Below are 11,482 nucleotides of genomic sequence, written 5' to 3' on the forward strand. Positions count from 1 at the left end.
CTTCGAATATGGAATTCGAGATCAATTCATATGTGATGTTGCAGCTAAAAGTCCTTCCAAAAAGAGAATTGCACAAACAGAGGCGTCAATATGAAATCCACGAGAGCCCGCAACCAGAACATGAAAATGAACAGATGCGTCTAGCATCATTGAACGGCATTGGTGACAAGGCTACTTAGAATGCAAGAATATTAACTCAAGATCCTGGTATCAGACGGTTATGGCGGTAAGGGATGGTTCCAAGCCGACGGCACTAGAAAAACGGTTCTCCGGTATGCGCCTGAGAGTGATCCAAGTTTAGTTACGGAATCACGCATCGATTGCGCAGTTGCCCGATTAGAGTTCATCATATGATGCTTGCTGAGATCCGTTACCGTGGAACTGGCTTGTCAGATCGATATGGAAGCCCCATACATCTTGACCCGCCAACACCGCCGGACAGAAGCAGCATCTCTCGTGGGGCTCAACATGCGTTATTCGCGTTTTTCTTTTTCCTTTCCTTTTTCCACTTCCAAGCATTTACTAAAAATGATATTCACCGAGTCTTGTAAGCATGTCTGGATGCAGAGTCGAAGTGTTTCAAGATGTGATACTTACCTGGATTGACAAAAAGAGTTCACCCTCATTCCCAAGACCAGCCAAGCAACACTGACAGCCTAACAAGCCGAGAACTGTATAGACTCAGCTTCATTGACCTAGAGATCATGATCTGTAACTTGTGATTCGACAGCTTCCTAGCTCCCGTGACCAGGTAACACAGGTAACGGCAAAGCCGAGCGGACGCCTAACGGCGTTGTTGGAGGAATGACACGGAGGCCTTTGCGGGATCTCCGTAGTCGCCCATCGCCTCTTCTCCCAAGCAAACATTCAGGACTCGGCCCATTAATCCGTTCCGTATAATTTCGAAGTGTATATCATAGATTTGATAGCTGAGTAGATCAGATACCGATGCAACGGGCCGTGCAATTGACTACCAATGCCAGCTGTTTTGGACACCAGCCGCCAGATCTCTTGCAAGGCGGCTTAAGCGGCAGCATGCTAGTTCAGATCCTCGTGCGATGAAACAAGCCTCTTGTGGAACCGGTTCAGCAACTGATCGTTACTTTTCCACGCAAGTGCTGTCCCATTGCATACGTCTGACTGGTCGAAGCAAGATGAGGTGTAACCGCAGCGCAAACGAACGGCTCGTTGCTGGCGTCAAATGCCAGCGGGCATCTGGCGCGACGTGTGCAATTTGCGACCTGTCTCTAACGGTAGCGGTATAACATCGCGACATATACCAGAAAGGCCGTTGCCACGCAATTGCTGCCTCGGCATCATACAACAGTGTCACTCTGGCTCAGTTACCCTTCCGATACCCGCTGTCCCGTCCGCTAATAGAGTATTCGGCCGTTCCTAGTATCCATTAAGCGTAGAGAGGAGGAAATCCTGAAACACTTGAACAAGTCCGTGACGATGTTGCCGCCGAGACGAGGAGCCGGTGAATGCATAGCTGCTCACATACGCTTTCTCAGAAGCCTGCTGGACAGCGTGGTCACGCCTCTCCTGTAAGACGCAGGCTACATACAGCTCCACGAGCCGTACAGGTGCAACCGAGCCGAGAGAATGTTTCGGATACTTATTCAATGAGCATCCTCCTCTTGGACAGGGACCGTCATCCATCTCCCCGACTCGCCGGCCTGTCTCAGCACGACTATGTCTGACTTCGGCTCTCACAGCTCCCACAGCCCGAGGATGGCCAGGATCGTGTATGATTTATCATAGGAGCCTGAATCGACGCAAAAGGGCTCGAATGGTGACAAGTTTCTTTATTTTGGGGTTTGAAAGTCTTAGAAGCTGATACTTTGTAGTTTCACGAAGAAGTTGCGCCTTGTCTCAAATCGGTCTGGACTTGTAGTGTGAGCAGTTCCTTCCCTATGATGGCGACGCGTGGTGCGATTGACCTTCTCTATCAGCAAAATTTATCTTTGCCTGCCTTTCTCCTTCTCCTCAATAGCCCTCGGTAACAAACAATTCAGCTTCAAAACACCGCGCTTCTCATCCCATTTCTTCTTTGTCTACCCGCTCAAGATCCAAGTGTTGCAACAACTAAGCTGAACTCCTGATTCTGGTTTCTTTGAGCAGACTATACTGTTTTCTCACAAATCATCGAAATAAAAATATTCGCTCTCACCAATAATCATGACAACAGAGTATCGTGTGTCACTCTCGTACCCAAATCCATCCTTGGGACAGATGGTGGCGGGATCACAGGCCTCCAATTCCATGGACGACGAGGCTTCACGCGCAAAAATTGGCTATGGAAGCTCGTCACAAGTGACGGGTTTGCATCAGGCGGCTCTCGTTATAACGTATGGCTTTCCCTCCCCGAGTCTTGCTGTCCTAACGGATGTAGGCTCCTCGTTGGACTTTTGATCTCGACCCTCGATACGACGATTGTGTCGACGTCGTTGGTAACAATATCGAACGACTTGGGCGACTTTGTCAATGCACCGTGGATTGTGTTGGCGTATTTGCTGACCTATATGGGTTCGAGTCCTGTGTTCGCACGCGTACAGATTCGGCTTCTCTAACCAACCTTTGTAGGGTTCGCCGTCTGCATTTCAAAAATGAGCGACATATATGGGCGGAAGAACATTTTAGTTCTTTCTTGGGTCATCTTTTCTGGATTTTCCTTAGGCTGTGCCAATTCAAAACACATGACTGCACTGTACGTATGGCCCCAATCCCAAGCATTGCAAAACAGAAGGAAAGACGATAGTGACACATGTCCATCAGTATCGTATGCCGTGCTTTTCAAGGCATAGGAGCATCTGGGTTGTACAGTTTGACCCAGATAGCACTTGTTGAAGTCGGCCCTGTACACCGGCCCAGCCTGATCGGAGCTATGATCGGAGCAACACTTGCCATAGCCTTCGTTCTTGGCCCTCTTCTTGGAGGCCTGATCTCGAGGCTCTCTGATTGGAGATGGCTCTTCAACCTTAAGTGAGTCTGCAAACTCCCGACGCACCCGACCTGTGCTGAACGTCTATTGATATGCACCTACGACAGTATTCCCTTTGGACTGATTGCCATTCTTGCTATTACGAGCTTCTGGCCCCAAGAAGACGTCTCCCATCTACTTTCTTGGGAGGCCTTTGCGAGTATAGACTTCATCGGTAGCGCTACTCTACTTTGTAGCTCGTCACTGCTCGTTTTTGCTATTCAGCAAGCCGGTTCCCAGACTTTTGCTTGGTCCAGTCCGGTTATCATATCGGCCCTTATTATATCGGGGGTAAGCTGGGCTGCATTTATTTATTGGGAAGTGGTCCTTGATTCGAAAAGGCACCGTCATATTGAGCCAATATTTCCAATTCGTTTGATGTTGCACAGGGTCTATGCGTCAAGCCTCTTGTAAGAGTACAATCTTCCTCACGCCTTTGAACAGGACTTGACGCGAAGCAGACTCACTCTTCTTACGGGATTTCCGTATATTTCTTTGACAGTTATTATTCCGGAGCGGTTCCAAATCGTCAATGGTGAGGATGCTCTCATGGCTGGTATTCACCTCTTCCCACTTCTTGGTGCCTGTGCAGTCGGATCTTTCCTCGGTGGCGCAATATCCAGCAAACAGAACAACACATCGTATACGCTCATTGGATCATCCTGCCTCCAACTCTTGGGACTGGGGCTGATGACGACTCGGTCGGGAGCGAATAGTGCGGAGCCATCTCAGTATGCCTACCAAGCAATATTTGGACTAGGGGTCGGTCTCTGTTTTTCGGCAACCACCATCGTGACGAGCATTTCCACAGCTGAGTCGGGTGAGAAAGCTACAGCACAAGGGGCTGTTGCCCAGGCCCGAGTGTTAGGGGGCAGCATAGGCCTTTCAATCTGCACAGTCATATTTAACATTCACGTTAACCGATATCTAGAAGGTCACTTAACCAAAGGGCAACTCGAGAGCCTTCATCGATCTCCCCTGTCAGGGTTGCAACTTCCAGTCGACCAGCGAGATATCGTTAAGACCGTCTATGCTGGAGCGTACTCTGAAGAGATTAAGATATTGGCTTGCATTTGCTCAGTCATGGTGATTGCTGCCCTTTTCACTCTAGAGAGGCATCCCACGCCGTTGAGAATCGTGAGTTCAAAGTCCAAAGAAGACCAATTCTCGCGACGCGGCAGTGAATCGGAGACAGAAATGACGGATCTTCACAATACCCACCAAATCGTCTGAGATGGCATATCACCATTTGAATCACGCCTCCCTATGCGGCAGTATTTCGACACCGTGTTGGATTCCTTGTCTCCACAGGACTTGTCCTCAGCCAATGCAACATGATAGCCTTCGAATTCGAGGTAAAGTTATGGTATAAACTCTGGTTGCGGTGGATCGCTTCTCATTTTATCCTCTTCATAAGATGTTTCGCTATGCTATGTGCTTATTTTTGGAACAATTTGATCAAGAGCCAGCAACTTATATGTTCTTGCCTGGTGTTATAGCTTTGATGTCATTAGTGGCGGTCGATTAGATGAATGTATTATATACGATATGGGTTCTTGCCTTTCCTTGTTGTTATAAAAGAAAGAACAAATAAGCCGAATGAAAGAATGAAAGACATCAGCTTACAATCATGCGTCTAGTACAGGACCCTCATCACCGTAGATGGGGTCTTTACTAAACCACGGCAAATTCTTGATATTGTTGATCATTGACTCCTCGCCATGTTTACCGTAGCACATGTCCCAGTTGTTGCCATTAGGATAGCTTCCGACCATGAGGAACGGATCGCGATCTTTGTCTTCCAGCAGACGATGGCTGACGCCAGCTGGAACGATGATGACGTCTCCTCTCTTGACGACCGGCTCAACGCGCCCGGGATTGCACTCGCCTCCAAAACACAGCTTGGCACGACCGGCTGTGACGCACAGGACCTCGTGAGTCGTACTGTGGAAGTGCGTGGTGTTATACATGGTGTAGCGCCATTGAGGGGTGACGACGCCGATTCTGAGGAGATGGGATTCGATCTTGTCTGGCGAGGCTTGTGTAGGGGAGAATGCGGAGTGGTAGATGATGAGGGGCTTTGACTGGAGAGAGGAGTTGGGGATGAGGTCGTGGGCTGGGATTTGGTGTTTGGAGATTCGGAGGCTGGAGAGGGGAGTTGGGTCGAGGTTGAGGTTGTTGGGACTCATGATGAATTACCCTGAAGCAGATGGAGGTGGTGAGCTGAAATGTGAAATGATCGGGGTTGATTGGATTTTTGTTTGTTTCTTTCGAGTGGAGAGTGATGTTGTTGGATTTGACAGGAAATGTTTGACGTCAAAGCGAGACGCTGGTTGGATCGAGATGTTAGAATCAACATGATGTAATGATGCTGTTGCGTGGGGGCTGTGGTAGCGTTAGTTCTGCCCATTGCACCTCGCCCAGCAAATTCCAAATAGATGCCAAGATGAGGCACATGCAACAACTCCCTGATTGATTAGTATGACAGCCATTCTAATCACTATGGAGTCATGCTTATTCCGTCACAGTAAAGTTTCTTTTGGTGCTGAGTTTACTTTATTTCTTTTTTCTTCTTCTAAAGGCGGGCGTCTATTTTCATCTCAATGCAAGCGCTTACTTGCATTTGAACATTTTGTCCCGGCTCCATCAGATCAGAGAGGAAACGGGGTTTTCAGGGCGCAACACCTCCGACGACCTGGGGTTTGAAGTAGACGGTCATGATGCCCTCGACACCGAGAGTCATGGCGACCTTCTTGAGGGCCTGGTGGGCGACACACTCCTCGTCGTAGTACTTCATGTCCTCGAGGCTGGCGAACTCGGACTTTGAGACGAAGGTGAAGCCCTGAGAACGCTGGTCGGGCTCGGCGGGGCCAGCGGCTATGGAGAGGATGTAAGGTTGGCCGTCCTGGGATTATACACAAGTCAGTTTTTGAGGTGCTCCTTTAGAGTCAAAGAGTGAGGGGCATTTTCATGAGGGGTTGGATTTGACGTGGTCACTGCGCTCAAAGTATGTAGCTTCATATTTAATAAAAGCAAGAGAGAAAAGAAGAGCTCAACTCACCTTTCTGTTGTTCTCCTTGAGCGTCTTGTACTCCTCGATGAGCTTCTTCTGGCTCTCCTCGCTGGGGAGCTTGAACATGGTGATTCGGTGGACGCGGTCTGCCATTTTGACGGATGCTGAGGAAAGGAATCTGAGGGCGGCGGGGTACTGAATTGACGGGCGCGGGGCAATTTGCTTGGAGTTGAGAGCCAGAGGCCGAAGCACACGGGAGGTCATGGGAGACTTTATATAGTAAGCCGAGGGAAGTGAAGGAGGAGGAGAGAAGCGGAATCGGCTCCGCAGGCAAAATAAAAAAGGGACCCAACAGCACAGCTAGAGAGCTGAGGTGAGCTCTAGCTAAACTATGATGGTAGATTGTCTGGAACGGGGAATTACTGTAGCCCCGCGGCTTGGATCGGGAATGGCAGATTGTAGTAGTTCGGCCAAAAAGCGGCGGGGCTGTTGCGGCGTGGGGATGAGAATTCCGTGGATGGATTCATCCGTTGATTAATCATGATTCTAACATAACTATCTACATACTTATATATCGCATCATGGGATCTGTGATTAGTGTTTGGTCAGGATAAGCACGCGGTTGATACCTCGGAATTTGTGTCGTGATCTGGATTAGGTGGAAAATAAGCGGCGCGGAGATGCGAACCAGTGGGTCAAAGGCGGCTGCTGGGAAATCCTGGATATCAGCCCAACGAGAGATAGATCAAATATGCCGAAACAATATGGACGGTAGCATATTATTGGATGATGTATTTTCTCCGGGAATTATTGTGCCGCATCTGGGAGTTGTGCATGACAAGGGGCCTTGTTTTTTTCGGCCCGCGCTTTGATTGTGTTTGCTGGAGGTGTTAATTCCTTGCTCCTTAAGATGGCGAGTGGGAAGACTTGATGAAATGCAGAGATGTAAATTGTAGTTAGATGAACGGTATATGAAAAGTACCGAGAGAGAGAGAGAGAGAGAGAGAGAGAGAGAGAGAGAGGTCACTCGCGAGAAGGGGGTTTTAGATACCTCGGAGGTAGGCACCTACGAACACTCCAAATTTCTTGCTCCTATTTGGCTAGATACAGCATCTACATCTGTAACTGTACAGGATACCAAAGCTGCTTGAACTATCCTATGATCACAAAAGTCTTTCCCGCAGATCATAAGCGTAAAATGGCGGATGTGTTATGTTCTGATAGGTAGTTTTACGAAACTGCTTTGTAGGAAAGAGTCTAGAGCCTCCAAGCCCCCCTTCCTCATCCGTAGCAACAAATATCACTTCTATACTCTCCATCTTTGAGCAATTTCGAGCTCTCCTTTTCCATCTATAATTATCATTCGTTCATCTTTTACACCCACGCATCTTTGGCCAGTTATTCGCCTCTACTTTATAAATTCTCTCCAAGTGTCCGCGTTGCCCCTGACAGCCACCACTTGCCAGCTGGTGACTGATCTTGCATCTCCTCGACCGTCCGTCCATTTTCCTTATTGGATATAAAACGTTTTGACAGCTGGCCGCCAGTCTCTACCAGTACCGTGTTTTAATTTCTGCCCAGCACGCGTCGAGGTTGACCGTGTTACTGATCTGCCAGCTGGTCGTGCTCCAGCCCGTGTATTTATTTTCTTCTGGCGCGTTCCCTTGTTTTCTTTTTTCTTCTTCCTTCCATCCTCAACCATCTTCAGCCGAGTCTCGTCTGATCAAGGCCGCCCTCTCCAAAGCATCATCACTACCATCACTCACTTAGCAATCACTCAATACTAGCGAGAAGATCCCCATCTATCTATCAGCATCAATCAACCCCCCTTCGTGAGCAAGTTATCTTCTTCCTGCATCTCTACCATTCCAGATTCTAGCCTCCACCCTCATGCCTACAATGCGAGCTCTCGCTGACACTCTAGACTTTGGAACAGCCTCAGCATCTTGCTCTCAAGATGGATCTCGCCGCTAGCTACCGCCTTGGCTACATGCGGGACTGCATCTACCGTTGCTACAATGTTGCCGAAGAAGACTCCCAGTCGAAGAACCCTATACTTCATCACTGGGAGATGACTTCTCCGGGTTACAACTATCATTTCTGCGCGGTTCATCGTGTCTATCACTGCATGGCTACCACCTCCCGAGTTGACCAGCCATGCTGTGGCGAGTGTGCCCCTGCATACTACAGCCAAGTCCCCGAGGTGACCTGGGTCCGAGAGAAAGACTATCATTTCTCGTTCCACAGCGTGCCTCCTGACTTCCTGCAGATGATGACGGGTGGTATTGTTCGAGGAGATGCCCGTGGCCCGTCCGTCCGACTTGCCACCATCTTCCCGCTTCCCAGCGACGTGCCAGAGCATGGCTCGGCGCTCGAAGCAGTCCCCCGACACGACGCCACGTATCGAGAGCTCGGTTCTAACTTGATGGCTCATCGACGCCACCCTGGCTTGTTCCTCATGAGGTTTGTCGACTACGACGGGCTGCCTGGTTGGTTGCTCTGTGGTCGTGGCATGACTCAGGACTCGTTTGCGCACCTTGCCGAGGCCGAGCATACTGGTGACAATGTCATGAAGTCTGCTCGGCTCTGGGCATGCCAGCAACTGGGTTGTACCATGCCTCAGGATGTTCGCTGGATTCTCTGGTCCATCTACATGCTTGCCAGCAAGGCCCTTACCAACCCTCTCCCTACCGAGCAAGAGTTCTGGATGTGGCGCAGCTGGCTCTGGTACTGGTATACCAAGGCTAACGAGCTCGCGGCATACTACCAGATGGACATTTCCAGCCCGGATGAAGATTGGTTCAGCAGACCCTCATCCGACGTCCACTCTGTCTCTCGCCCCTGTAACGGCGTGGCTGAGAGTGATGTCTCTGCCGCACAGCACGATACTTCTATGCCGTCTGACAACGACGACATTATGGACCAGTCATTTGTGGCCTCTGATAACAATGGCGAAGACGATGCCTCCAAGGATGCTGCTTCTAATGTGTCTGGATCTGCTACCAAGTAAGTCACCACTGTTATTACCGCCATCAACGTCTTTTGTTGTACCTGTAAACAGGCAGAGACTGACATTAAACTTCCCTCCTTCAGCCAAAATCATTCGGAATCTCCCGGTGCCGATTCGTGGTCGACCGAGTCGTCCTCTACTTCGTCTTCTGAAACGCCTTCTTCTGAGGCCGTCACCCGTGAGCCAACCTTTTCGATGACTGGACTCGCTACCACTCTGGCTTCTATCGACGAGGATGAGGATTCTGAAGCCGATACCGATCAGTAGGTAATGGTTGAGGAAGATTTATCCTTCGCTGTCTACAAAAGACACCGAAGAAGACAGTCTCGGCGATGATCCAATCCTCTCACTTGGAAAGCTGGAGACTGGTTTGCGGCGTGGTTCATGTCATTCTACCGTTCGTTTTTTTCCGTTTCACTTTCTTTCGTTGGTCGCCATGAAAAGCTTTTCCCCTTGCTCGACTTCAGGAAGGAGAATCAATTGTTATTTGTCTTGCTTGCAAATTTCGGTCACAATAAGCTACTAAAAAATCCGGGTTCGTCTACTGCCGTTTTGTTGCTTTTGCCTACAAATCCCATCCAGGATCAAGAGCACTTTGGAAAGAGGACTTGAGCAAAGCACCTTGACAAAGCAAAAGCGACCCAAAAAAAAATCTGGGTTCATTCGGTCTTCATTCTTGTTCTGCTGCATTTTCCGGTCAAGGGTCACAAAAAGTTATTGTTCTTGTTTGCTATCGTTTTCTTGCTGCTCATTACGGTCATCGTCAACGGAAAGGGAAAAGTACGGCTCGGTATGCTATTGTTTTGTTGCTTTCAAAAGAAAAGAAAAACAAGAAAAAAAAGGAAAAAGCAAAAAGCAAGAAAAAAAAATTGTCATGTTTGGTTTTGCCTTCTTTGCGGCAGATTACGGTCAGGGTCGGCGACATGGGAAAAGTTCTGCTTGGTCTACTGCTATTTTGTGGTTTCTTGCCTTGCTACAAGTTGCAATCAGGGGGTTGAAGAAATAGTCTGGTTTGATCTGCTTTTGGTTCTTCTTTCTACCCCTTTTGGTTTCTTCATTGGAATTCTACACTTTGGGGAGAAACACATCCAAGCGACATCTAGTACACATTCTTTGCATCTTGTTTGCTCTGAGCTGAGGTCATAGCACTGGTGGCTATTGGAATGGCACGATGGTTGGAGAACCTTGGGATTTGGCATGGAAGCGAGAGAGGATAGCTGAGCTTAGGGGTAGCGCTGGTTTACCAGCGATGTTTGAGTCAATTGAATGAGTTTTGTAAATGCTGATCCAGTGCCCGTGATGATGTTGAAGATGTGAGAGGGATACATGATGAAATGCTATTCCTTTCTATCTTTGCATTTTTCTTACTCTAGTAGGCGTCTACTCTATCAGAGTCTGTCTATCTAATGACCTAAACGATGCTTGTTCGACCCAGCCTTCGCCAACCAAGCTACTCAAACCCCCATCTCTACTCTCACCAATTTTCTAGGTATGAATCAATCAAGATTTCCTCTCTCTCACTCCTCTCAGTTTCCCATAGCCAACGAGATATACACTCCCCACGCAACTCCCGCCAACGCACCAACCAAGTTCCTCCCCTGCACAGACTTGACCAGCGTAAAGTTGACGAGCGACACCGCTGGCCAGAGCTTCGCAGCAGCAAACATGAGGGCCCAAAACTCTGCCCTTGCCGCGGCCCAGACTCGTCCAAAATCGACGCGGTTAAAGTCGACGGCGCCGGCGCTGGACCAGTACTTTGCGGCGGAGGGCAGGCTGGTGATGCGCGGGGCGTGGACCATGGCTTGGCGCAGGGAGTGGGTGAAGGTGCTGAAGAGGAGGGTGTTGAGGGCGGCGCCGATGGTTTGGTCGAGGAGGAATTTGAGGATGGTGTTTGTGAGGGAGAGGGGAGGAGGCTGTGATGGTGAAGATGAGGGGGGTTTCTTGGAGGTTGAGGGGGGTTTGGAGGGAGAGGGGTGTGCGGGAAATGTTGATTCGAGAAAGTCTTGCCTGTTGGGGAGGTTAGTCAAGATGTTTGTTATATGTTATGAGGGTATTATTTGAGTTGTTTTGTGGTTGAGATGATGAGGAAGAAGAAGAGATGGTGAAAGTGCAAGATGGATAAAACTCACCAGAGAAAGTTTGGCGGCGTGCTCACCACGGCAAAGAGGACATATTGGAACACGGGCACCCAGTCTATTGTCACGGCTTCCTATCGGTCATGGCTGGTATTAGTCGACTTTCATACGACTTCAATAAAAAGAGTAGACGGGGAATATCATCGTGTTTGTGGATTATTACTCACGTTGTTCCGGTATGCGGTGATGGCCTGCGCGAGGATATTGGACAAGGCTGCTAGGAGGGACGATTGTAGCGTTGCCTGAATGATGGGTGACGGTGCCATGGTTGGACGATGCTGTTGCGGGATACAATTTATAATGAATATATGTGCGTATGAATAGAAATATCTGTATGGAAT

General features: G+C 49.0%; 5 protein-coding genes across 5 annotated transcripts; 2 read left to right on the forward strand and 3 right to left on the reverse strand.

Annotated features, from left to right (window-relative positions):
• Positions 1-2,181: 2,181 nt before the first annotated feature.
• M431DRAFT_92913 (hypothetical protein) lies at positions 2,182-4,216 on the forward strand (the record flags this gene model as incomplete). The annotated part of the gene is made up of 6 exons (XM_024924417.1): positions 2,182-2,351; positions 2,396-2,529; positions 2,587-2,710; positions 2,779-2,985; positions 3,052-3,393; positions 3,445-4,216. The coding sequence occupies 6 exons, from the start codon at positions 2,182-2,184 to the stop codon at positions 4,214-4,216; spliced, it is 1,749 nt and encodes a 582-aa protein (XP_024771232.1).
• Positions 4,217-4,328: 112 nt separating this feature from the next.
• Positions 4,329-5,185, reverse strand: M431DRAFT_510711 (hypothetical protein). Its single transcript, XM_024919528.1, has 2 exons — positions 4,610-5,185; positions 4,329-4,482 (listed from the first exon to the last, which is right to left on the reverse strand). Exon 1 carries the CDS (start codon positions 5,170-5,172, stop codon positions 4,612-4,614), a length of 561 nt encoding a protein of 186 aa, XP_024771233.1. The 5' UTR covers positions 5,173-5,185; the 3' UTR covers positions 4,329-4,482; positions 4,610-4,611.
• Positions 5,186-5,433: 248 nt separating this feature from the next.
• On the reverse strand, positions 5,434-6,463 carry M431DRAFT_510712 (hypothetical protein). Its single transcript, XM_024919529.1, has 2 exons — positions 6,045-6,463; positions 5,434-5,888 (listed from the first exon to the last, which is right to left on the reverse strand). The coding sequence occupies exons 1-2, from the start codon at positions 6,258-6,260 to the stop codon at positions 5,655-5,657; spliced, it is 450 nt and encodes a 149-aa protein (XP_024771234.1). The 5' UTR covers positions 6,261-6,463; the 3' UTR covers positions 5,434-5,654.
• Positions 6,464-7,953: 1,490 nt separating this feature from the next.
• On the forward strand, positions 7,954-9,273 carry M431DRAFT_7922 (hypothetical protein; the record flags this gene model as incomplete). The annotated part of the gene is made up of 2 exons (XM_024922793.1): positions 7,954-9,002; positions 9,090-9,273. 2 exons carry the CDS (start codon positions 7,954-7,956, stop codon positions 9,271-9,273), a joined length of 1,233 nt encoding a protein of 410 aa, XP_024771235.1.
• A 1,259-nt stretch (positions 9,274-10,532) lies between these two features.
• On the reverse strand, positions 10,533-11,407 carry M431DRAFT_92961 (hypothetical protein; the record flags this gene model as incomplete). The annotated part of the gene is made up of 3 exons (XM_024924422.1): positions 10,533-11,013; positions 11,136-11,211; positions 11,305-11,407. The coding sequence occupies 3 exons, from the start codon at positions 11,405-11,407 to the stop codon at positions 10,533-10,535; spliced, it is 660 nt and encodes a 219-aa protein (XP_024771236.1).
• Between the last annotated feature and the right edge of the window lie 75 nt (positions 11,408-11,482).

The sequence above is a fragment of the Trichoderma harzianum genome (genome assembly GCF_003025095.1).
Source record: "Trichoderma harzianum CBS 226.95 unplaced genomic scaffold M431scaffold_11, whole genome shotgun sequence".
Lineage (NCBI taxonomy): Eukaryota > Fungi > Ascomycota > Sordariomycetes > Hypocreales > Hypocreaceae > Trichoderma > Trichoderma harzianum.